The 22,817-nt window shown below is 41.4% G+C and overlaps 1 protein-coding gene across 3 annotated transcripts in view; it reads left to right on the top strand.

Annotated features, from left to right (window-relative positions):
• Nucleotides 1-22,817, top strand: part of cacna1da (calcium channel, voltage-dependent, L type, alpha 1D subunit, a) — a 39,487-nt gene that overhangs the window by 6,460 nt on the left and 10,210 nt on the right. For 2 of the 3 annotated variants that reach the window (XM_037251495.1, XM_037251494.1), the window contains exons 4-31: nucleotides 3,578-3,717; nucleotides 4,857-5,029; nucleotides 5,483-5,635; nucleotides 5,764-5,960; nucleotides 6,184-6,287; nucleotides 7,507-7,676; nucleotides 8,331-8,405; nucleotides 9,486-9,573; nucleotides 9,784-9,810; nucleotides 9,985-10,145; nucleotides 10,207-10,432; nucleotides 10,501-10,708; nucleotides 10,775-10,895; nucleotides 10,971-11,058; nucleotides 11,276-11,303; nucleotides 11,385-11,539; nucleotides 11,616-11,745; nucleotides 13,719-13,778; nucleotides 13,857-13,916; nucleotides 15,867-15,973; nucleotides 16,053-16,140; nucleotides 16,227-16,334; nucleotides 16,411-16,463; nucleotides 16,537-16,683; nucleotides 16,970-17,171; nucleotides 17,255-17,413; nucleotides 17,481-17,591; nucleotides 18,409-18,492. In XM_037251495.1, coding sequence (XP_037107390.1) covers nucleotides 3,578-3,717; nucleotides 4,857-5,029; nucleotides 5,483-5,635; nucleotides 5,764-5,960; nucleotides 6,184-6,287; nucleotides 7,507-7,676; nucleotides 8,331-8,405; nucleotides 9,486-9,573; nucleotides 9,784-9,810; nucleotides 9,985-10,145; nucleotides 10,207-10,432; nucleotides 10,501-10,708; nucleotides 10,775-10,895; nucleotides 10,971-11,058; nucleotides 11,276-11,303; nucleotides 11,385-11,539; nucleotides 11,616-11,745; nucleotides 13,719-13,778; nucleotides 13,857-13,916; nucleotides 15,867-15,973; nucleotides 16,053-16,140; nucleotides 16,227-16,334; nucleotides 16,411-16,463; nucleotides 16,537-16,683; nucleotides 16,970-17,171; nucleotides 17,255-17,413; nucleotides 17,481-17,591; nucleotides 18,409-18,492 — 3,423 coding nt within the window. The remainder of the gene's footprint in view (nucleotides 1-3,577; nucleotides 3,718-4,856; nucleotides 5,030-5,482; nucleotides 5,636-5,763; nucleotides 5,961-6,183; nucleotides 6,288-7,506; nucleotides 7,677-8,330; nucleotides 8,406-9,485; nucleotides 9,574-9,783; nucleotides 9,811-9,984; nucleotides 10,146-10,206; nucleotides 10,433-10,500; nucleotides 10,709-10,774; nucleotides 10,896-10,970; nucleotides 11,059-11,275; nucleotides 11,304-11,384; nucleotides 11,540-11,615; nucleotides 11,746-13,718; nucleotides 13,779-13,856; nucleotides 13,917-15,866; nucleotides 15,974-16,052; nucleotides 16,141-16,226; nucleotides 16,335-16,410; nucleotides 16,464-16,536; nucleotides 16,684-16,969; nucleotides 17,172-17,254; nucleotides 17,414-17,480; nucleotides 17,592-18,408; nucleotides 18,493-22,817) is intronic. The other variant, XM_037251496.1, reaches the window with a different exon arrangement.

The raw sequence follows: 22,817 nt of genomic DNA, 5'->3' as shown, positions 1-22,817 counted from the left end.
AGCAATGTCCCCGCTAGTTATCTCGAATTTGCGCGAGGGAGGGGGGGAGCGAGTGCTTTTGTGCGGATGCTGAGTGTCAGTGCAACCGTGCTAACGTGCGTAGAGACTACGTCAAAGCGGCCCTCTTAAAAGGCACTGGCAGACTTTTTTAAGAATTCTCTCATTTTAGCTTAGCAGACAGAGCAGAAAGAATATGTCAGCGTGTTTAATTATTTAACACACATCTAAAGTGGCGTGGCTGTCTTGCATTTGGAATATTTTAAGGATCAACTCCCGGTAACCTCTGTAATACTTTTCAGAGAATAATTATTCCCAAGGAAGTGTTTGAAATAATCCATTCCTGGCTTGCTGTCATAAAATGTTTATTAAATGCACACCAAATGCTTTAGTAGCATTCTTAATGGTAATATTAAACAATGAATGATTAATGAGTTTTGTCTAGTCTACTATAATGTGATTAAAGCCGTGTAGTCGTCGATTAATCGATGATACTGATATAATATCGTGTTGGATCTCAAGCATGTCTATATAGCAAATGTTGTGTTGACTCACTCGTCAGTTACAACTCGACAAATTCAAACCAATGTTTGGATGTGCAGTGTGGGCATGGTCACCCACTGAAAATAACAAAACATGAGAGCGAAACACACATCCTGGTGAGTATCAGTGAGCGAGTGCACAAATTTGCTATTTTCGTATCTTTTGCTAGGAGGACCTTGTTTAGGTTAGAACATGTCACTGAAGCATAATAAAATATGTTTGTGTTTATCCTTTCTCTGTATTTGGAAAAAGGTTCACTAGATCGTGTGGGTATACTGGAGTTGACCTGCTCTTCAAACCATCTTTGGCAGACTCCTGCCCACCCCCACAGCTCTCACTTCAGTTCACACACTCGCACACACACACAAACACACACACACACACACACACACACATTTATACTGTATACTCACAAGCATATGGGTCCCACTGTACACAGTGATAAACACATATGTGAAAATGAAAACATGTTTTTGGCTCGATCAGCTTTATTTTTCCTACACTTGGTAATAACATTAATTTCATTTTAGGGATTATATTTTTTTATTCATATTAATTACATTTGGAATATCAAGTGTAGATTATGAATTGACAAAAACATTCTCCTTGTATTTTTAAAAATGGACTTTTTAAAAAGTGGCGATCACCGTTTTTTCCGGGCCCTGCGGACACGAGCGTGCGCGTGCTTAATAGCTTTGCATTAGTGCTGTCCGCCTGGCTCAGTCACATGTGTAGTTATGTAGCAGAATGCATGGTTCAGCCAATTAGCATCCTTTGTCATATGGTCGGCTGCGCTGTGTGAAGCGAGCGAGTTGTGCCCGTGGGCACGACGGCATACCGTACCTATGCAGCAGGAATGTATGTAGAGCAACTTACCACAGTCTATTGCACTGGTCAAAACAGTAGACACTTTTCACGTGACATTTTACCTAAAGCAAACGAGGAAGCTCACAAATACCTGATCATGTAAAAACAAAAAAGCCAAACATATCAGAGTGTGTCTTTCTAGAGTGCAAATAAACTAAGATGACTCAGAGATATTTATGGTCATCCCCAAAGGCCTCTCTCTCTCTCTTTTCCTGTTTTTTTCCGTGCTGTCTCTCTCCCAATCTTTGCAGATCCTGGTGCCGAAGAACACATTCACTGCTCATTATCTGAGGAGGGATGGCTATCACATGACATTATATTGAACACATTTCTATTTACATACACTAGCTGCCTGAATTATACAATTAAGATTTACACTGGGCTCTCGATTTTGTTCATTAAAACGGGTCATTGACTTGACAGATCAAGTAAAAATATTTTAAATTTTGCTAGCTTAACTGCAAATTGTTTCTCTTTCGTTCTTAATGTGGAGATGTGATTCTGGTGAAATTTTTTAGTATGATACATAGGACTGCAACTTTGATTAATTATCAATTAATTTTGATTATTTTGTCTTAATTGGCAAAAATTTTGATGATTGTTTTTCAAGCGTAAAAGATGTCTGCAAATGTCTTTTTAAAAAAAAAAAAAGAAAAAGTGCTGCATCGTCACTGCTGGATTTGTGGCCTCACCACAGCTCTGTGATGAACACAAGAGCCTCAAGCTTTTCTCAACCTTTTACTTGAACATCAAAGCGGCCCGTGTCTCTTATTCTGGCCTAAGTGCTCCTTATAATCTGCAGTAAACTGTTGGGAAAACGAGCCCCGCAGCACTCTCCGCTCTCGCATTTTGTGGCGTCCACTGAGAACACACAACAGCACATTCAAGATGCCCTCAGGCGGAAAAGAGTGTTATGTCTTCGACATATGTTCTGTGCGTGTGGTTTGTTAGCATTTTGTCTTGGCTTCCCTTTGTGAGATATTCAAATCTTAATATGTTGGGTTGCTGCAGCATCCACACTGCTTCTGGCCATGAAAGGGACATTTCACGTCACTTAGCATCAGAATAGGGTTGAAGTGTATTGCGTGACGGATATTAACAATACCAGCCCGGGTGCAGTTTCATGCATAAAGCATGGCGGTTGTTGCTCTCTGGTTTCATGCCAAACAGCTGAGTCACCTGTGGCGCATCAATCATGTCACTTTTTTTTAAGACTGTTTTTATTGGAAAGTAATCAATTTTAATCAATTGTCAGAAACACTTAAAAAAAAAACAAGAAAGAAAATGTAAGTTAATAGTGTGGTACATTTTTATGGTGAGAGTGCGAGGACAGTCGAAAAAAATCTCCAGAAAATTACTTTAATGAATGTAGATCATAAAAGCAGTTACATCCAATGTTGAGACAATGATGTGAAAATAATCACTACGCGCATGTATGCTCTGCTATTAGTCAGTCACCTATGGATGCTGCAGAGTATAATTAATTTGGTCACTCGTATAGCAAATCATGTGAAGCAATGCATGGAGTGAGTATTAATCATCATTATATGGTCATTTGAGATGGAGACGTAGAGGAGCAAACGGGATGATGATGAGGAGCTGTGGGGGTTGTGCTATGTTGTTTACTCCTCTACTACGGTCTATATTTTTTTATTTACTGTATGTTGCTATGATTGTTTGACTTTTGTTTGAGAGCTTTCACACTTTCATTTGCTGTCACCCATATCACTCACCACGCCTGGCCCGGCCTTTTAAAGGGGAAGTCGCCCCAAGAATTTTCTTTACAGTAATATATTAGATGTGCCCCCACGAGTCTAAACACGGCATTCTGATTAATATTGCATTTGTGGAATATTATTCATCTCAGAGCGGCCATTTTGCCACTTGCTGTTGACTGAAAATGACATCACAGTTGCCAGGTCACAGGTCACAACCAATCACGGCTCGGGTTTAGAAAACTTTGACTGCTTTATATTTATGGCCGAGAAGTGTTTTACATGCAAATATTTTCTTGACTACTGCATTATCATAGATTGGTAATTGATAGAATATGGGTCGAAACGGAACTTTTTCAGAAACTGAAGACCAACTCTGTACACTTTCAGCCATTGAGCCTATTTAAAGTGTTATGGTAATGTTATTGTTCTGTGTTTCATGTGTGTGTGTGCAGGAGACAGTCGAGTATGCCTTCCTCATCATTTTCACAATTGAGACATTTCTGAAGATAATCGCTTACGGTTTGGTGATGCATCAAAACGCCTACGTGCGAAACGGTTGGAACATGCTGGATTTCGTCATTGTCGTCATTGGGTAAGTCCCCAACTTTATTCACCGGCATCTTCCCAAACAATCACAACGATTCCTTTTCGAGCGACAATGAGGTCTGATGATTCAACAATGCCTGGTGATTATGCTGTTAGGATTTGCACGTCCATATTGTTAGTTGTACTCTGAAAGAGGCGGCTGGATGTGCCAAAGTTAAAGATGCTTAAGCCTCTGCTCCGAGTGGCCCGGTGCTAATAGAGACCCTCGTACGCCCACACTATATGACCCAGAAAAGACAGAGAGAATACATCAGAGCTTTACCACCACTGGAATGAGTCACCATCCCTCCATACTCCATCTCTCCTCCAGCACTCCCTCCCTCCCTCCCTCCCATCTCCGCTTTCTCTCCTCTCACTTACTGTCTTTCACTTGCAATCACCCATCATGCACTGCTTCGTCTTTATCAGCGGCCACTTCCATTTCCGCTCCAATGTATTTTTTCTCCTCTATCTAACTACCCTCCCTGCCAACCCTTTTGCACTTTGCTATCTTCATCTTCTGTGGCCTCCATCTTCCCTCGCATTTCTTGCCTTGTGACAAGCTCTCCTCTAATATGCACAGTCCACTGGGTAGTTGGGTCACATCTCTTGGTTGATCCGCCGTGAACTCACAAGCGAAGACGGGCCGCTCTGCTGCCAAGCGTTGCCGCTCATTCTGTGCCTTCCATGTCAACATTTCCAAACATCAACGTCTACCTCCCCAAATTTCACAAACATGCTTGAAAGGATGGGTTAGAAAAAAGAAATACATTTATTTCAGTTTGACTGCTCACGTTGCAGCGTTGCCTTTTAGCTTCTTTAGCATTTGTTGGATATACTATTATTTTGTCTTAAAGTGCAATTAGAATATAAACAAGGAATTGGGGCAACTCATCATATCATACAATATGTGAAGTTGTCCTGGTAAGTGATAGTTCATTTATGTCCCGCTGATGTCAGTATGGTTTGTGGGTGGTTGTTAAAAAAACTGTGTTAACACTGTTAAGACCATAGTTACTGAGTGGTGTTAACGATATTAAAAATGAATTGTTTGAAATTGGCAAGCGACACGTGCGAAGGAAAAAAATAGCATGTCACAAAAAAGTGTATGCAACTTTTAAATTATATGTCTGGGCTTACCCGCAGCCTCTTCAGTGTCGTCTTGGAGATTCTGACCAAAGATGAGAAGGCGGATGGCGAAGGAGAGGAACCCCTCCCATCCATGCACGGGCACGGCGGCAAACCTGGTGGATTTGACGTGAAAGCCCTTCGAGCCTTCCGTGTGCTGCGTCCCCTGCGGCTGGTCTCAGGAGTACCCAGTAAGTAACGCGCCATGTCATTAGCTTTTTTCATGCTTTTGCAACACGGTTAAACTGCAAAATATCGAGTGATAGGTCCAGATGGTGTCACCATACTTTGTACCCTTGGGACTATTTTTTTTTTTTGCACATCATTAGAGCGCTATGAGGACAGAGCAGTTAGTGTGCTAACTGCAAACGCTATCAAAAGTGATTAATGTTGCAATATTATTAGGAAGAAAATCTGTACATAGTAAGGTGGAGCAATGGGTAGCACGTCCGCCTCACAGTCCAGGTTTGATTCCAGCTCCGGCATTTTTGTGTGGAGTTTGCATGTTCTCCCTGTGCCTGCGTGGGTTTCGTCCCACATTCTAAAAAACATACCTGGTAGGCTGATTGACCACTCCAAATTCTCTATAGGTGTGATTGTGAGTTTTGCCGTATGTTATTGATGATTTCTTCCTCCTTGTTCAGGTTTACAAGTGGTGTTGAACTCCATCATTAAAGCCATGGTCCCTCTTCTTCATATTGCCCTCCTGGTTTTGTTCGTTATCATCATCTATGCGATTATTGGCCTGGAGCTTTTCATCGGTAAAATGCACGCAACCTGCTACCTTCCTGGCACAGGTATGTCACATTTAGTTATTTTTTTTTCTTTTCATCAGACTTGGTTTTCCAGTAACTAATTGCAGGTCTGTTTGGAAAGTTGTCTTTTTTGTGATTTTATCAGATTTTTTTTTTTTTTTTTTGCATAGACATGATAGCAGAGGAGGATGCTGCTCCATGTGCGATCTCAGGTCACGGGCGGCAATGCCCCATTAATGGCACCGAATGCAGAGAAGGCTGGCAAGGCCCCAATGGCGGCATCACCAACTTTGACAACTTCCTATTTGCCATGTTGACGGTGTTTCAGTGCATCACCATGGAGGGTTGGACGGATGTGCTCTATTGGGTGAGTGAGTGTCTTCGCGTTGACTGTCACGCGGCTTCAACCTGAATGTCGGCTCGGATCACACATGTGACATTGTGATGATGATGCCGCTGATAATTTCCAGAGGCGACTCGTGTGATTGACTGGTGACTGAGAATACTTATGCCTCTTTTGAAACTAACTTCCTGATTCTTTTTCTCTTTTCACTCCTTCCTTCTCTTCTCCTCAACGCGTACTCCTCCAGATGAACGACGCTATGGGCTTTGAGCTTCCATGGGTGTACTTTGTCAGTCTCGTGATCTTCGGCTCTTTTTTCGTTCTTAACCTGGTTTTGGGTGTGTTGAGCGGGTAAGCACTTTCTCCCTTTTTTGTGTTTTATATCTGTTGACCGGCTACTTCTGGATCCCTCAGGTTAACGACGCCATAGGATGGGAAACACCTTGGATTTATTTCGTTAGCCTGATCATACTCGGCTCCTTTTTTGTGCTGAACCTCGTGTTAGGCGTGCTTAGTGGGTAAGAAGCAAACGTGTGCGGTGGCATTTGCTTTGCTGTGTGCAACTCTTGTTTTGCGTGTTGTGCTTTGGGAAAACCCTCCTTTTGATTCACAATTACAAATCCAAACACTAAGATATCAAGTGTGGTTAACTTATACAAAGTAACATGCTACAGTTTAAAATGTATTCTCGTTGTGTATTTTTGATTGGCCGGTGTCCTAATATAATTCCATTTACCCGCGTCGTGTATTCCAACACTTGGCATGACACACTTGCTTCCTTTTTATGGGCAGCTGCAATGTGAGCATCTCCCCCCCTTATTCCAGCCAAAGCGCCCAACCCTCGAGAGAGCAAAATTAATCGTATTCCTCGCCTTTCAGTCCTCTCTGTGCTTCTAAGCTCGTTCCAACCCTACTTTGCTTTCCCGGAAGCGTCGGATGGGGGTGGTGTGTTGTTACAGTAGAATTAGCGCAGTGGGGAGCTTGACCAGCCAGAAAAGCCAAGTTAACAAAATCATGACCTTTGACACGATGGCTGCCATCTTGTAAGTGCATGAGAAACCGCTTTACAAAGCAGCAGTGGCTGACATATTTCCCCCACTGTTCCATTTAGTGCATTTTATTTGCTGCAGCAGATGAAGCAGCAATTTTCTGCAATCTACAAATTGAAATTCCACGTCTCTATTGCATGACTCTCAAAACCATCTGTCTCCCTCAATTTCCTACTCTTTATGATGAGGATGTTGGCATGCAGGATGCACACACGATGCCAATGAGGGATCTAAATATAGAGCAGCCATCATTTTCCTAAGTGTACATCTCCCTCCAGTGGCTCGGGATGAGAAAAACACACAAGTCTTAGAAAGATAGAGATTATGCAAAAAAAAAAAGAAAAACGCTTAGCTGTTAGACTAACAAATCCTCTTATTGTCGATGAGTCATTGGAGAGGAGTTGACTCATTTGTTTCCTTTGTACTGTGAAAAATGTGTTCATTGTCTTCTCCCCGCGTTGTGATTTTCCTCAATTTTCTGCTTCTGTGTTTGCTCCGTCTCCCGATTCTGCCTCAACCAGAGAGTTCTCCAAAGAGAGAGAAAAGGCCAAAGCTCGCGGAGACTTCCAGAAGCTGCGTGAGAAACAGCAGCTGGAAGAAGACCTTAAAGGTTACTTGGACTGGATCACTCAAGCTGAAGATATCGACCCTGACAATGAGGACGAGGCAGACGAGGAGTGTAAACGCAACCGTAAGCACATCCCATCACAATTTGCATCCTCTGCAGCTGAAAACCCTTCAAAGAGTCTTTTCTGATCTCCCCCCCCTCCCCTTGCAATCAATGTATTAAAAAATGAAACACGTTGCGACTACTGCTGGAGTTCAGCTGAGAAAGGGAGAGGGGGAAAAAAAAGGCACATTACTTGAGCAATATCAAAAACTCTTAATCCAAATCCTCTTTATATAAGCAGCACACATGAACTCATTCACCTTGTCGTTTAAATTTGGGCTCATTCTCCACCATGTCATAAAATCCTGACGCGAGATGACCTTGACCAAATACGCTCGACACTAGCATGTTTTTAATGTGTAAATGCATTCATTTGCAGTGTAGCATGTTAGTGCAGGCGCTTCTCATGACCAACAGTGACCTCCCCTCATCACCTCCACCACCACCACCACCACAACCTCCATGTTCTGCTCTCCTCAGCCCTTACGTGGCTCCCGCTGCTCTTTGTCACTGTTGGATTATTGATCGTTGGATTACGGTTGTTGTCCGGTGTTGCTTGTCTGCTCTGACCCCATTTTGATAGTGGCGCATTCTCCTCCCTGACTTCCCCCCCAACCCCGCCCCTGCTGTGCCATTGTGTCTGAATGCATGGCCTTGCATGCATTGCACATGAAGGGGTGACTCTGGCTGACCTCACTGAGAAGAAGAAAGGAAGGTTTGGGTGGTTCAGCCAGTCGTCCGACACTCATGGTAAATCTTGCGTTTGCCCTCCTTTTTGTGCTTGTGCGTGAGAGTGTTTTTGTGAGTCGGAGGTGATCACTGAAATATTTATTCCGGTGGTTCTCAACTGTAAAAAACAACATTTTTTGAGAGGATGTAAAACAGGGATTTAAGTTGGAGCAACTATAAAATATAAATGATTGAAAATGAGGGGAATAATGTTAGTTAGAACAACAAAGCAAGTTGTTTGCACCGGAACAATTAAAAAAAAAAAAAAATCTTTGAGTTGGGCAACAATACAAGTGACCTTTAATTAAAATGTAATTTGAAATTAGTAGTCACAACCCACTTTTACAGAAGTGAAGAACAGTAAACATAACATACTGCCTAAAGAAACCTATACAATATATTATATTTATAATTACAACATGTTTTAGTTTGTATATATTTTTTTCACGTCGGTTTCTGGCTGCAGAAATACTATTCGCGACTCTAATAGAAATGTTGCTGACTTATTGTTTTAATGGCAAGTAGGTGGGATACAATTAATGTTTACAAAAAACAATTCTTAATAAATAATAAATGCATACTTTCTTACTAGAGCATTCTAAACCACAGCTGAGTGTGTGTGCATGTGTGTGTGCGCGTGTGTGTTTGTGCGAAGCCTTATGTAATGCCGACTCACTTCTTTATGCATCGTTAATGTGTTAAACCCCTCGTGTGTGAGCACTGCACCACAGTTTTTGTTTACCTTCTAAATGCCACCGTTATCATTTTCACATGAAAGGAGTGGAATAAAAAAAACATGATTTAATAGCGACACCGCCCCGTTTTTTTTTTTTTTTTTTTTTTTCCCCCTCAAGACTCCGAATGTAGGAAACAAGGCTAAACCCAGATCACTACTTGGGCAATCAGCACTATTTCCAGAGCTGAGAGCTTTGCGACCACTCGGGAATCAAAGGCAACACATACTGCGCATAAGCTGAGCGGCGCACACACACCGAAAAATGCTTTAGAAGACATCTCACACATCTAATCAACACTGCACACTTAAATTGCATGTTAATTTCAATTTTTTTGCTTAAACGTCTTCTTTTTATGGGTCTGCAGCAAGCGTTCCGGCCAGCGAAACCGAATCTGTGAACACAGAGAACCAAAATGGGGAGGATGAAAAGACGCCATGTTGCGGACCTCTTTGGTTAGTTTGCACTTTTCACTTTTCATTTAACTTCTCAGTTCCAAAAGATTCCTTGGTGTATTTTCCTTTTTTAATCAAATCAATTCCTTCCTGCCTTTAAATTTTCTTCTTTTTGCAGTCGCATACTTGTTTTGATGTTTTCCTAGATTTATCTTTCACTTCTGTCGTGCCTTTCATCTGCCAACTTTGACAAATTCTTCTTTCTTTCAGTCAAAAAATCTCAAAGTCAAAGTTCAGGTCAGTATCTTTCTTTTGCATGTTAAATTGCACAGAGGTCTCAGTCTGTATTATTGTTGTTATTTAAATTGGTGGGTTTTCTTCCAATAGGATCTGAATGAGGAGAAGAAATTACGATCAAATTTATGTGATAGAAAAGGTATTAAATTCTTTGTTCACACGGTTTTCCCGCAGTCGGCGCTGGCGCCGCTGGAACAGGTTCTGCCGCAGAAAGTGCCGGTTGGCTGTCAAATCGGTGCCTTTCTATTGGCTGGTCATCATCCTGGTTTTCCTCAACACCCTCACCATATCATCAGAGCACTACAACCAACCTTTGTGGCTGACACAAGTGCAGGGTGAGCCCACCACATTTGAATCTATCAGCAGAATTTCACCACAAATTTGTTTTTTTTCCAGATGTGGCCAACAAGGTGCTGCTAGCCTTGTTCACTTGTGAGATGTTGGTGAAGATGTACAGTCTCGGCCTGCAGGCCTACTTTGTTTCCCTCTTCAACCGCTTCGACTGCTTTGTGGTGTGCGGCGGGATCACCGAGACCATCCTGGTGGAACTGGAGATCATGTCGCCTCTCGGGATCTCCGTGTTCCGCTGCGTGCGCCTGCTGAGGATTTTCAAGGTCACACGGTAAGACCAGGAGACTTTTCTGTTGTGATTATGTTCAAGGTGTGTTGAATGATGATATTTTTTTTCAGCCACTGGCAGTCACTCAGCAACTTGGTGGCTTCGCTCCTCAACTCCATGAAGTCCATCGCTTCCCTACTGCTGCTGCTCTTCCTCTTCATCATCATCTTCTCCCTGCTGGGAATGCAGGTGTTTGGCGGGAAGTTCAACTTTGACGAGACCCAAACCAAGAGGAGCACCTTTGACAATTTTCCACAAGCGCTACTTACCGTCTTTCAGGTATTTCAAGACGTGTTTTGATTTTAAATTGAACTCGTGGACATGACTTATACTTTTCTCCATTAGATCTTGACTGGAGAAGACTGGAACGCTGTCATGTATGATGGCATCATGGCGTATGGAGGCCCTTCCTCTTCTGGGATGATTTTATGCTTTTACTTCATCATCCTCTTCATTTGCGGAAACTGTATCCTCATTCACGTTATTGACTGAATGTAATTAATGCACTAAACTTTTAAATTGCCTTCACTGACGTGCTCAGACATCCTCCTGAATGTCTTCTTGGCCATTGCTGTGGACAACTTGGCAGATGCAGAGTCTCTCAACACAGATGAAGGAGATAAGAAAGGGTAAAAGATGGACTATTTGCATTTAGCTCTTTTTGAAGATTCTTTTGGAAGGCTGGAACGGATTGATGGTATTTCCATTCATTTTTATCAGGGACAATGTTTTGACTCCCAAGCAAGGTCGTTGAATAAATTAAATTCCTGCCTCAAGGCACCACTGTTTTTACCTCATGAATTTTATAGCACCTACGTGCGTGAGTAATGTTGCTCTCTGTTCCAGGGACAAAAAGGGCGAGAAAGATGACAAGGTATGTGACTTTCAAACAATACGGTTTTAAAATTGTTTATAGCACAAGTTGCAGTCTGAAGAGTTTGCACGTACAAATTAGGATGAAGAGGAGGACAATGACGACACGGCGGCGGAGGACGAAGATCCAGAAGTCCCAGCGGGACCTCGGCCGGCCATCTCCGACCTGGTCAAGAAAGAGAAGATTACTCCGATCCCAGAGGGAAGTGCCTTTTTTATCTTCAGCAACACGAACCCGTAAGATACACACACACACACACAGACATCGGTTTTCTTAGGAGTACCGCATTGATGAATCGGCCTTGTATTGCAGATTTCGTGTGTTTTGCCACAAGCTCATCAATCACCACATCTTTACCAACCTCATCCTGGTGTTCATCATGCTCAGCTCCGTCTCGCTCGCCGCAGAGGATCCCATCCGAAACTTCTCCGCTCGTAATATTGTAAGTCTGCTCACTCTCGCCACATAAAGTCATTCAATCACACGCAGGGCTGGGCAAAAATTTAGTAGACACGATTATATTGATTGATATTGAAATCACGATTATTTCCAATTTTAGCATTTACAATTGAATTGCCAAAAGTCAACTTTGAATGTAACTTAAAAGAAGAACCACAAAATGAAGAAGTAGCAACATACATTTGTTAAAATGATTGCATACAGTATAAAAATAAAATTGCGGTGCGCGCGCCTTGGCCTCCTAAAGGCAGTGTGCTACACATAAGTTTTCACATATTGCAAAGAAATATGCCCGTGACTATTGTCACATCTCCGTGTTACAGCATTTGTGTACAGCATTTTCATTATCCCTCGCGTGAGGTCTCATGCAAATTTTTGCTGGCTCGTCAACAAGGTTTTTTAATTGATTGCTAGCAGTAAGCAGCTGGCAAATTTTTCCAAAAATCACAATTGAATTTCGAAGAATTGCCCAGCCCTAATCACACGTTAGTGTGGGCCCGTGAGACTTGGCAGTACTCTGTGCCTCTGGAAATTCCGAGCATGGTCACAGGAAGACTTAGTAAACTTGTATCTCAAGGTATGACAGTTCTTTTTTGGGTTTTTAAGAAAATATAAAAACTTTACTAAATATATATATAACTATTACACCTGAATTAAGAACTCAAAATTAAGTCAAATAAAATAATTTGTGGAGCCTCTTTAGGTACTTGGTCTTAAACCAGCTTCATATATAGAATACTTGAAGAGCACAAAATAATCTACTCCAGATTATAAATACATTGAACTTGAAAAATAATGCTTTTTGTAAAATGGTACAATTACCAAACAATTTATAATTACATGATTACAAAATAATTAATGGAGCTCTCATTTTAATACTTAGATTTAAATGATTTTTTTTTACATTTAATTTTATTTTACTTGATATTTTTCTACATTCATTTTGATACTTTGACATGAACATCCTATTTGATAAGGTAAGGTTATACATTCCAGGTAAAACAACAAATACACTGGGTATGTCTTTGTGTTCTATTCAAAGCACTGTACAAGGATGATGCTATCTGGGCAAAAGTATTGGGACATTTATGTGTTGAGAACACAAATTAACAGTACTAGTTTTTTCTATGTCCATTTTTGACAAATTTGACATTTTTGTCAGTGGTTAAAGGGTTCATAAATATTTACCACATGTAAAATGTACTCTTGACAAAAATCCACAAGAAGTCTGGCAAGGATATTATGGTTGTCTATAACCATACATTTCAAGATCATTTAGAAGATTGTCTCAATATTTTTGTCCAGTGTACCTATGTTTGCGCCGCAGTATTCATTAAATTTACAGTGGAACCTCTTCAGTTCAAACCCGATTGATTCTTGAATGCTGGTCTGGACCGCCTGATTCATTTCGATGTGATAGATTACTCCTCTTGGTTCTCATCCCCATCTTCTGCTTTTCGGGTTTTTGGCAGTCCAGGGTGCACTTCCGAAAATCTATTCCGTCTGCGTTTATTCTGCTAGTGTTAGCAACAGTGGTCAGTCCTCCAGCGAAAATGGGAGTCCGTAAGCAACGGATTCACGGACCTTCCGTCGGTACTGACGGACTGATATACAGATATAGTAAATGCCTGGAAACAAATGTGAAAGGTGAAATAACCGAGCAGGATTCTAGCTTTGGCCACAATGCAATGCGGGATTTTAATTAAGGTAAGCAAATTTTGGTCAAATAGTACTTCAGAGGTTCCACTGTAATGATTAAAAATACTGCCATTCTGCTCAGTTCTGCATACAAGAAGCCGTCAAGTCTCAAGTCCTTTAATACAAAAAATATTTTTCCAAATTTCCTAGTTAAAAACAAAAATAATACTAAAATAAAACAATTGATCTTGTTTTCTAATGATGTATAAAGCTGCACAATGAACTGTCTTTGTTAAACATCTACGTTGCTTTTTGCAGATACTTGGTTACTTTGACTATGCTTTCACGGCTATCTTTACTGTTGAGATCGTTTTGAAGGTAAATGTCCTGTGTCCCCTGTCCGTGCTGTACTAACCACCCACCCAATAACCCTGCACACATGTGGTTGCCTTCCAGGTCCTAGGCTATGCAGATTATGTCTTCACTAGTATGTTTACATTTGAGATCATATTAAAGGTAACCCCTTTAGTGACAGCGAGAGCCTTGCTGCATTCTCTCCTTGTGTGTCACCCGCCACTCAAAACAACCTGGCTTGTTTGTTTCCTTTCTCTTATTTACTTTTTTGCTTCCTGGCACCTCTTTTAAATATAAGAATACATCGCAGAGATCTTTATTGGACATCAGTAACATAAACGCAAGAGAGAACTTGGGGGAAGGAAACATAACATCAGACATTACATTCTACTACCATGGGTGTCACATCATGGCTGAAAAAGGAATGAAGTGTAAAAAAAAAAAAAAGAATGCAGATAATGTTAGGTCGTTGTGAAATGCAACTAATTTGAACGGGCTGCTCAGACATTCTTGAAGCATTGGCTGAAGTTGAGTCAAAGGTGATTTGTTTTGGAGGAGCTGGGGATGGGTACTCAAATGTCCAAAGTCAACTCCAGTCAAAGCTAACTCCACGCCTCCTGTAAAGACTAGGGGTTGAACCGCTGCACGGCACCAGTTGGAACTTGAAATCGTTTAATCGGCAAGCACGGAAATCAACAGCTGCAGCAAAACGAACCTCAAATGTGGACATATTGCACAAAGATGAAACCATTAGCATGATCACTTGGAACACGTGACAAAACAAAGACAAGTGGTGGAAGAGTCCAAGTTAAGGACTAAAACCTTGCATTGGAAAAGACATGAGACGATAACAAAGTAGCCATCAGAGGTAACTACGATTCTGACACAATTCAAATATCACTCAACTCATAATATTGTTTAGTAGAGTCGAGTCACAAATCACGCTCAGATACCTTCACGGTCGGATTGTTCCACGTAGCAAAACTGCTGCAATACATTATTCCAAACATTTACAACTTCCTTATTTAAAAAATAAAAAAATCTGAACTATTTACCGTAGTGAGCTGCGCCCCTGTAGTTGTTACAGTTTTACAATTTCCTACTATCTGGGAAGCCATGAAGGCATCTGAATGTGATTGGCTGAATGAGTGTCAAAATCGAATAAGTCGGAGCGTTGCACTCGCAAAATAAATCGGTGACATCAAAAAAATCCCGAAGTCGTTCAACCCCTAGTACAGACTGCTTTCCAGACGCATAAAAGAGGGGGCAAAGTCAGCCATGTTCCAGCATGGTTCAGTCTGCTTACCCGGACTGAGTGCATTGAAAAGTGGAATCGTCTCTGCGGTCATTTGAACACCATCCAGGCCGCTGCTATTTGACCCTCACAATCTCCAACGTTAGCGTCTCGCTGCGCGGGGGGAGACTCCACCGTTTACATGCACTCTGAGAATTAATCCTTCACTTTTATGATTTGAAGATCGAGTCATTTGGCTGTTTTTTCTTCTCTGCCTGTTTTCTAATTAAGAGCCGCCTTCCCTACATCGGGCGCTATTAAAGAACATGATAGAATGGGCTTTAAGAGGACGGTCCACATGAATGTGACAGTAAGCTCACGTTCACTTTCCAATCTCTACGACTGGAGCTCTTGCAAGGAGTAACTAAATTACTGATGCCATGGCAACAAAATGCATGTTTTGTTTTGCCATAGTAGATTGAGAAATGAATGACTTACTACTACATTCATGTCATTAAGGGCCGTGGGGGTGGCGACAATAGATTTTAGCTCCCTTTTTTTCCACCGCTCTAGCTCGCCACCCTCAATCAGAGTGAATTACAAGAGTGTGGAAAAGTGTGTGCGTGTTGCAAAATGGGGGAGGGTAATATGAATGGGAATAATTGATTGTATAATATTATTTAACATGTTTGCATTATGTGTACTGTATGTCTGGATGAGAGATAACTACTTTGTGTAGTCGTGTGTTTGATGGTGTGTGATATTGTAGAAGGTGTGTGTGTTGATTGTAGTATAGAAGGTGTGTGTGTGTTGGATTCTGTTTGTGGTGTGTTTTCATTTGTCACTTGCTCCCCTGAGACCATGTGCTTTCCCTTCAGATGACGACATACGGAGCTTTTCTCCATAAAGGAGCTTTCTGCAGGAATTACTTCAACCTCCTCGACTTGTTAGTCGTGGGGGTGTCTTTAGTCTCCTTTGGCATACAGTGAGTAGAAATCAGTTATTTTCTATCAATGATTTTTTTTTTTTTAATCTACAACCCGGTGTGTGTTTACATCATCCAGGTCATCCGCCATCTCAGTGGTGAAGATTCTCAGGGTCCTTCGTGTCCTGAGACCCTTGAGAGCCATCAATCGAGCCAAAGGCCTGAAAGTACAGAATGGATGCTAATTGGTTGTCTGTGGTGTCGCCAATCCGGATATCTGCATTTCTTTTTTTTTTTTTTTTTCCCCCAACAGCACGTGGTGCAGTGTGTGTTTGTGGCCATCAGAACCATCGGCAACATCATGATTGTCACCACTCTTCTCCAGTTTATGTTTGCCTGCATAGGAGTGCAGCTCTTCAAGGTCAACGCTTGGATTACAAAAGTGACTTCAAACATCTGGCAGAAGTTTAATGGTGCAAAAAATTTTGTCTACACAGGGAAAGTTCTATCGCTGCACAGATGAAGCCAAGTCTAGTCCAGAGGAGTGCAAGTTGGTTTTCATCGTCTTATGCCAGCACAACGATTTATTAGTTGAAAACTCATGCCGTGTTTCGCATTTTCAGAGGCACGTACATCCTTTATAAGGACGGCGACGTGAACCAGCCCACCATCCACAAACGAGTGTGGCACAACAGCGACTTCAATTTTGACAACGTGCTTATGGCCATGATGGCTCTCTTCACTGTGTCGACTTTTGAAGGCTGGCCAGCGTGAGACTCTTTTTACACCTACCTCGCTTTATAATTGCCTCTGGATGTAGCAATATGGCGGCAAAGCATTACTTTTATCTTAGACAGGTGGTTCAGTTCCGCCTTTTTTTTTTTTTACCAATACCAGGACGAGTATCGATTATTTAGTAGTCATGATAGAAAGCACCGATACCAAGCACCGATACCACTTCTACTTTTGATACATGAAATTTCCCACAAATAAAACAATGACGGATCATTTTCAAGAAGGACCTACGACACAATTTTTCCCGTCTTCTGCTCTCAGGTTACTCTACAAGGCAATCGACTCCAACAGGGAGAACCTGGGGCCCATTTACAACTACCGCGTGGAGATTTCCATCTTCTTCATCATCTACATCATCATCATCGCCTTCTTCATGATGAACATCTTTGTAGGTTTTGTGATCGTCACGTTTCAGGAGCAAGGAGAGAAGGAGTACAAAAACTGTGAGCTTGACAAGAACCAGGTCCGAGATTCCGCCGTTTTCTTGCCCCAAAATTGGAATCAAGCAAATGAAACTCAAGTTGCTGCTTTTCTGCTTCTGTGCAGCGTCAATGCGTGGAGTACGCCCTGAAGGCCCGTCCTTTGAGGAGGTACATCCCCAAGAACCCATATCAGTACAAGTTCTGGTATGTGGTCAACTCCACAGGCTTTGAGTACATCATGTTTGTGCTCATCATGCTAAACACACTCTGCTTGGCCGTACAGGTGAGACAAGTCAAAGTACTCGAATAAAAATACATCCACTGAAACGTCTTCACTGTGCTTCCCGCAGCACTACGGCCAGTCGGCGCTCTTTAACTATGTCATGGACATCCTCAACATGGTCTTCACTGCTGTTTTCACTGTGGAAATGGTTCTCAAGCTCATTGCTTTTAAACCCAGGGTGAGTCAGCACATAAATCTCTTAAATGGCCGCGCCAACACAATCAAAGGACACAAACGTGGTTGCTCATTTTCATTGTTGTTTTTCTTTTCATAATAAGTCTGAGTATTATTTTTTTTACCTTACCCTTCACTGCCTGCCCATCAGCTCTTTGTTGCCAAGAAGGACAGGATGCTAGTAAGAGCGTGTGTGGAGTGCAGTGGCCTCAATGTTTGCATGCATGCTATCGATGCTAATACTAATTTGGTCCAAACGACAACTCACTGCATAAAAGGGGTTAAAAGATGTGATTAAAATGGAGTCGACATTGATTTTTTTTTCCAGCACAGTGCCACACACTGGTTTCATTTAAAGACATATTTGGATGGATGTGAATCTGTAAAACTAGCTAACCATTAATCTCATCCACAACCAGCTTTTTTTATTATTATATAGTTATCCATCTAAAGTCGATTAATCGTCTGACACTGAACTGGGCGAACACTTGCTCAACCTCACTTAGGGCTATTTTGGAGATGCCTGGAATGTGTTCGACGCCCTGGTTGTGATTGGCAGCATAGTTGACATTGTTCTCAGTGAAATCGATGTAAGTAAAGTCCAACATTTGTGCTGACTCCGCTTGCTCTTTCAATTCTTCCAGCTGACTCCGTTAGGGCTTCCACCTTTGACTTTTTTGGGGGATTCTTGCTAATACTTCTCCTTTTTCTCTCTCTTTGTCTTCAACTCATCCTTTTACGTGATCCAATCATTCGACTTGTTCCCCACCGTCTTTCATTTCCCTCCTCCCTTCCATCTTCATGTTGCGCTTTGACTACAGCACTATTTCGCTGATGCTTGGAACACATTTGATGCCTTAATTGTCGTCGGTAGCGTCGTCGATATTGCGATCACTGAAGTGAACGTAAGTACGACTTTATTCTGACTCTTAGGTCAAACTGAAGCTTTCCTATAGATTGCCTCTAAACAATGCATCTTCTACTTTTGAGGCCCGGTGATTATTTTTGTGGCACTTTTAAACGTATACAAAATAATAATAATAATATTGACTAGAAAATATGAACGCATATCTTATTGCTTTGACTAGGTTGTTACGCTAATTACAGCCATGCAAATCCAATTTTGTCCAAAATGAATTTCAATAAGGCCTTTTATGTAAAACTTCAGTTTGACTGTTTTTTTTTTCTCTTTTATTTTACTGCTTTACTGTCCAAATGGCTAAATGATGTGATGATAAAACATCTTTTTCTAGGAACTGAGGTCCAGTTTTTGTTTAGTACACTTATCTAATTCTCACTCCTGTTCATTTTGTTTCCATAGAAACTTGTTGAGGCAAGTATGAGGAATGAAAAACAATATTGTTTGTGTGTTCCCTTTTGTTCAGAACAACTTTATCGCCGTGACCCCACTTCACAGGGCAGATTTACTAAAAACAGCTTTTTGATTTAAGGGATTTCTTCGTTGATATTTTAATGAGTGAATGTCACGATTACTATTCTTTAGTCAGCAGGGCTCTATTTGTTAAAAACAACACAAGAAACAATTTCAGTGTAGCTTTCTCAGAAGCAGTGCTTGTATTATTAATATTTATACATATCTGGCAAAATATTTAATTTTTTTCATTACTTTACAAATTCTCACAATATTTCGACCTTATTCTCTTGTTTTGACTTTGCACTCAATATCTATTTTTTTTTGCCTTGAATGTGGGCCTAATCTTTGTGTATTTTAAATGAAAGAAAATATAGCTGATGAGGTTGCCCATTTTTAGTTGATAAAAAAGTGTGGAAGTTGCACCCCACCCTCACCCCGCCAACCCCCCTCCCACTCTCGAGTGCTATTTTCTGAGCTGCAGTACTGTTTTTTTGGAGACATATTTCACGTTATGTTCTGTCATTGTGTCTTGCACGAGTGTACAAAGGATTATTAAATTTTGGTGACTTATTGCTACGCATGTACAGTATTTGTGTGTGAATTTAATGTGTGTAGTTTTTGCGTGTGCAAGTGTGTTGTGTTTCTCAACGGTAATTTTTTTTTAAAGGCTTTTGTAATGGTTCCTCAGGCAGTTTTCCGTTGATGTGGCTCGGATTGCATGTGGTTATTTTTGTGTGTGTGGCCAGATCATACTGCATCGTGTAGTCGTGCCTCATGGCTGATTTCAAAGGTAATGAGGTTTTAAAACAGTGGACCCTTGGTCGTCGAACATACCGGTAATCAAACCAGATGGAGCAGCACAATGTCCATTGAAGTGAAATTGGAAAAAAAAATCTTTTTCAGTCATCTCATTACTGTATGTTTTTATGAGGTGCTAAATTTTATTTAAAAGGCACATTGCAAAAAATTCAATGGATGAATATCTATTCCTTTTTAATAATGGCTTGGCTTCCCTGTACCCACTGTATTTTTTCTCAAGTTGCCTGTTGCAATGTATTCCAGTCATGACTTGATGTTTGTGACCTCACCAAATGCATGCTGGAAGCGTCAGCTAACATCATTAGCTAACATCTTTTCCATGTGCCGCCTCTCCCAGATGGCCCTTGGCCACCCGCTCCATTCCCCTCCGGTCAGTGTTTTGTTTGTGTGCCGTTTGTCCTTCCCTTTCCTCGCCACTATTTTCAAATGTGACCTCCAGACAGAATGGCCCTGAGCTCAAAAGCTGCGAGCGGAATGTCAATCGACACGAATCATAAATTGTAATGGGATCCAACACAAACAATAATAATGCAACCTAAAATAATTTGTTTGAGATAAAAGAACCAGGAAAGTGATAAATAGATTATATTTTGTCGATTTTTGACAGTTTTGGATCTCGTACCTAATTTAGTGTTTGATAAGATAATTCTTTGGTGGTATGATAAATCAAATTGATCAGAAAATGTTAGTTAAAAGTACCAATCCAAGCATTTCTTCACAGGTAAGAGTGGATTTGTCCTTTAAGGCAAGGGTTGAGTTTGAGGTTCTTTGCCGAACTTGTGTTTGTGTCTCTGTGAGTGATTGTCTGTGTTTTGTTCTGTCGTCCTGTAGTGAGCTCTTAAAGCTCACAATGGAACTCATGTGTAGCGCAGGTGTGTAGACCCCAGTCAGGTGCATGAATGCCTCGGTGGCTCCTCACTCACTCACTCACTCACTCACTCACTCACTCACTCACTCACTCACTCACTCACTCACTCACTCACTCACTCACTCACCCACAGCCTTCTGCCCCCTCCTTTCCCCAAGTTCAGCCCAGTTTCTCCTCTCGTGCTCCTCTCGTCTCAACCCCGCCCCCCTCTCCAACTCGCTGCAAGGCACGTGCATGAGTTTGCTGCATTGCTATGAGAGGATTGGTCGCTCTTCATTGTGTGTATGTTATGGCTGAACAATTAATCAAATTCATTATGTTGATTCATTGACGTATGTTTAGGCCACACCTCTAGAATATTGCGACGTTGTCATCATATCACGCTTATAAGACTGAGTCAAGGTATTTATTCATTTAACAACTCTATTTGAAGTAGATAAATAAACTAAATAAAATGTTGTTCATTTGCCTTTATTTTACCGTAAGCTTAAAGGCCAAACATTTTATTTTGATTTATTGATTTATGTGTATGTATGTTGAAAAAAATAAAATTTCTTAAAATAAATTTTTATTCGTTAATTTTTCCAAATTGTTCAGCCTTAGCGTGCATGCATTGCTTCTTCCCGGCAAGGCGGCTTGCATGTTCCATGGATGCCGTGGCCAGGATTACCTAAAGAACCTCCTCAAGCTAAATTCTTGAAATTGACTGCTTTGAGTCAGAGTGCTGAAGCGATTGAATGATGCCGCATCTGTCTGGAGGGCGTTTTTGCTCTTCATATTATTGATTGATTTGCCTCGTTTGATTGAATACTTCCTTTTCATGGCATGGATTGCATATATTGACTGCGTATGAGTGTGCGTCCTGCGTGAGTGTTGCTGGATGTAATCGTTATCTAAGGTACATTGAGACTTAAGGAGGTAGGCAAAAATGTCAGCGTGAAAGTGGTTTGATATTTATTGTTATAGTCTCAAACACCTTCAAACTGACCTATTAGTAATATTTTATTTATCCAATTAAAATACAGTTTAGCGTTTCTCGCTCTTGGAACGAACAAATCAGTGAGTAATTGACATCCACCCTGCTAACGTTTATCAATTCCAACTACTGCCACAAGATGGCGGCAAAGCACAACTTTTGTCTGACTGAAACAAAACAACTCATTTCAACATAGTTCCAGTTAAAAAAAAAAAGCAGAATTATTGACGCAGCTCTTGGAAGGAATGCAACTGGATTGCAAGATGATGTTTTCGAATAGATCTATGAATCAAATAAACACGTGTCAGTTCATGGAGTCATTCCGGCGGGGTGATAAAGTTGTGTACCGGGCTCACGGTTTCAAGTGATTCCCATGTTGTTTGTCTTTGTGACCTGCTCTGGTTCAGTCCCACATAGAATACGAACCTGTGGTGTGCCAGTCTTCCATAGTGCTTACAGAATGTTGTTTGTCCAATCTTACAGGCTGTGTGCGAGGCCAGTGGTGATTGTGTTCTGTCTCTGTCATGTAAAAACATAAAGAGAATTTAGTTTGTAATCGTCTACCTGTGTAAGTGTTTATTCAGTTCAGGTTCTGATGAAGTCATTAATGCAGGTCTTTGATTTTAAAGCCAACAGAGACTCCTCAGGTGGATGAACTGGGGGTAAGATGCAATACCTCCAACCCCTTTTTTAGGGACTTTCCATATATTTATTTCTTAGGTTTCTTTTCTTATGTTTTCATACTAAGGTTTTCATTTCCTGTATTTTGATTTCTTTTTTTTTTTTTGCTCATGTATCCTCTAGAATTGTTATTTTTTAACAAGGAGTCACTCAAACGTGGCGCCGCGAGTGCGTCTCCTTTCGTGAGGTGACAGCTGGTTTCATATCCCAGCTTCTCACGTTTGTAGTGTTGACACTTCTGACATGGTTTCTGCCTCGCGCATATGTGGGGTAGTTACTCATGGATGAACCCCCTCCTCTCCCCTTCCCGGGATAAGGTCACCCAGTTCTGACCTGGCAACCTCCTGGCCGACCCGTTCTCGGGTTGGTCCCACTGTGACTCTGCATGCAGTGACTCTGGAGTGAGGGTGCCATGCTTGCGCAGACGCGTCCTGTCAAGTATGGCGAGATTTTCTCCAGCATGCCTGCCTCCTTGCTTCCTTTCCTTGTAGGTCACTGCTGTGACACCAAC

Source organism: Syngnathus acus, chromosome 5 (genome assembly GCF_901709675.1).
Source record: "Syngnathus acus chromosome 5, fSynAcu1.2, whole genome shotgun sequence".
NCBI lineage: Eukaryota > Metazoa > Chordata > Actinopteri > Syngnathiformes > Syngnathidae > Syngnathus > Syngnathus acus.
Note: the sequence above shows the minus strand (reverse complement) of the source record. Positions and strands in the feature narration are given on the sequence as shown.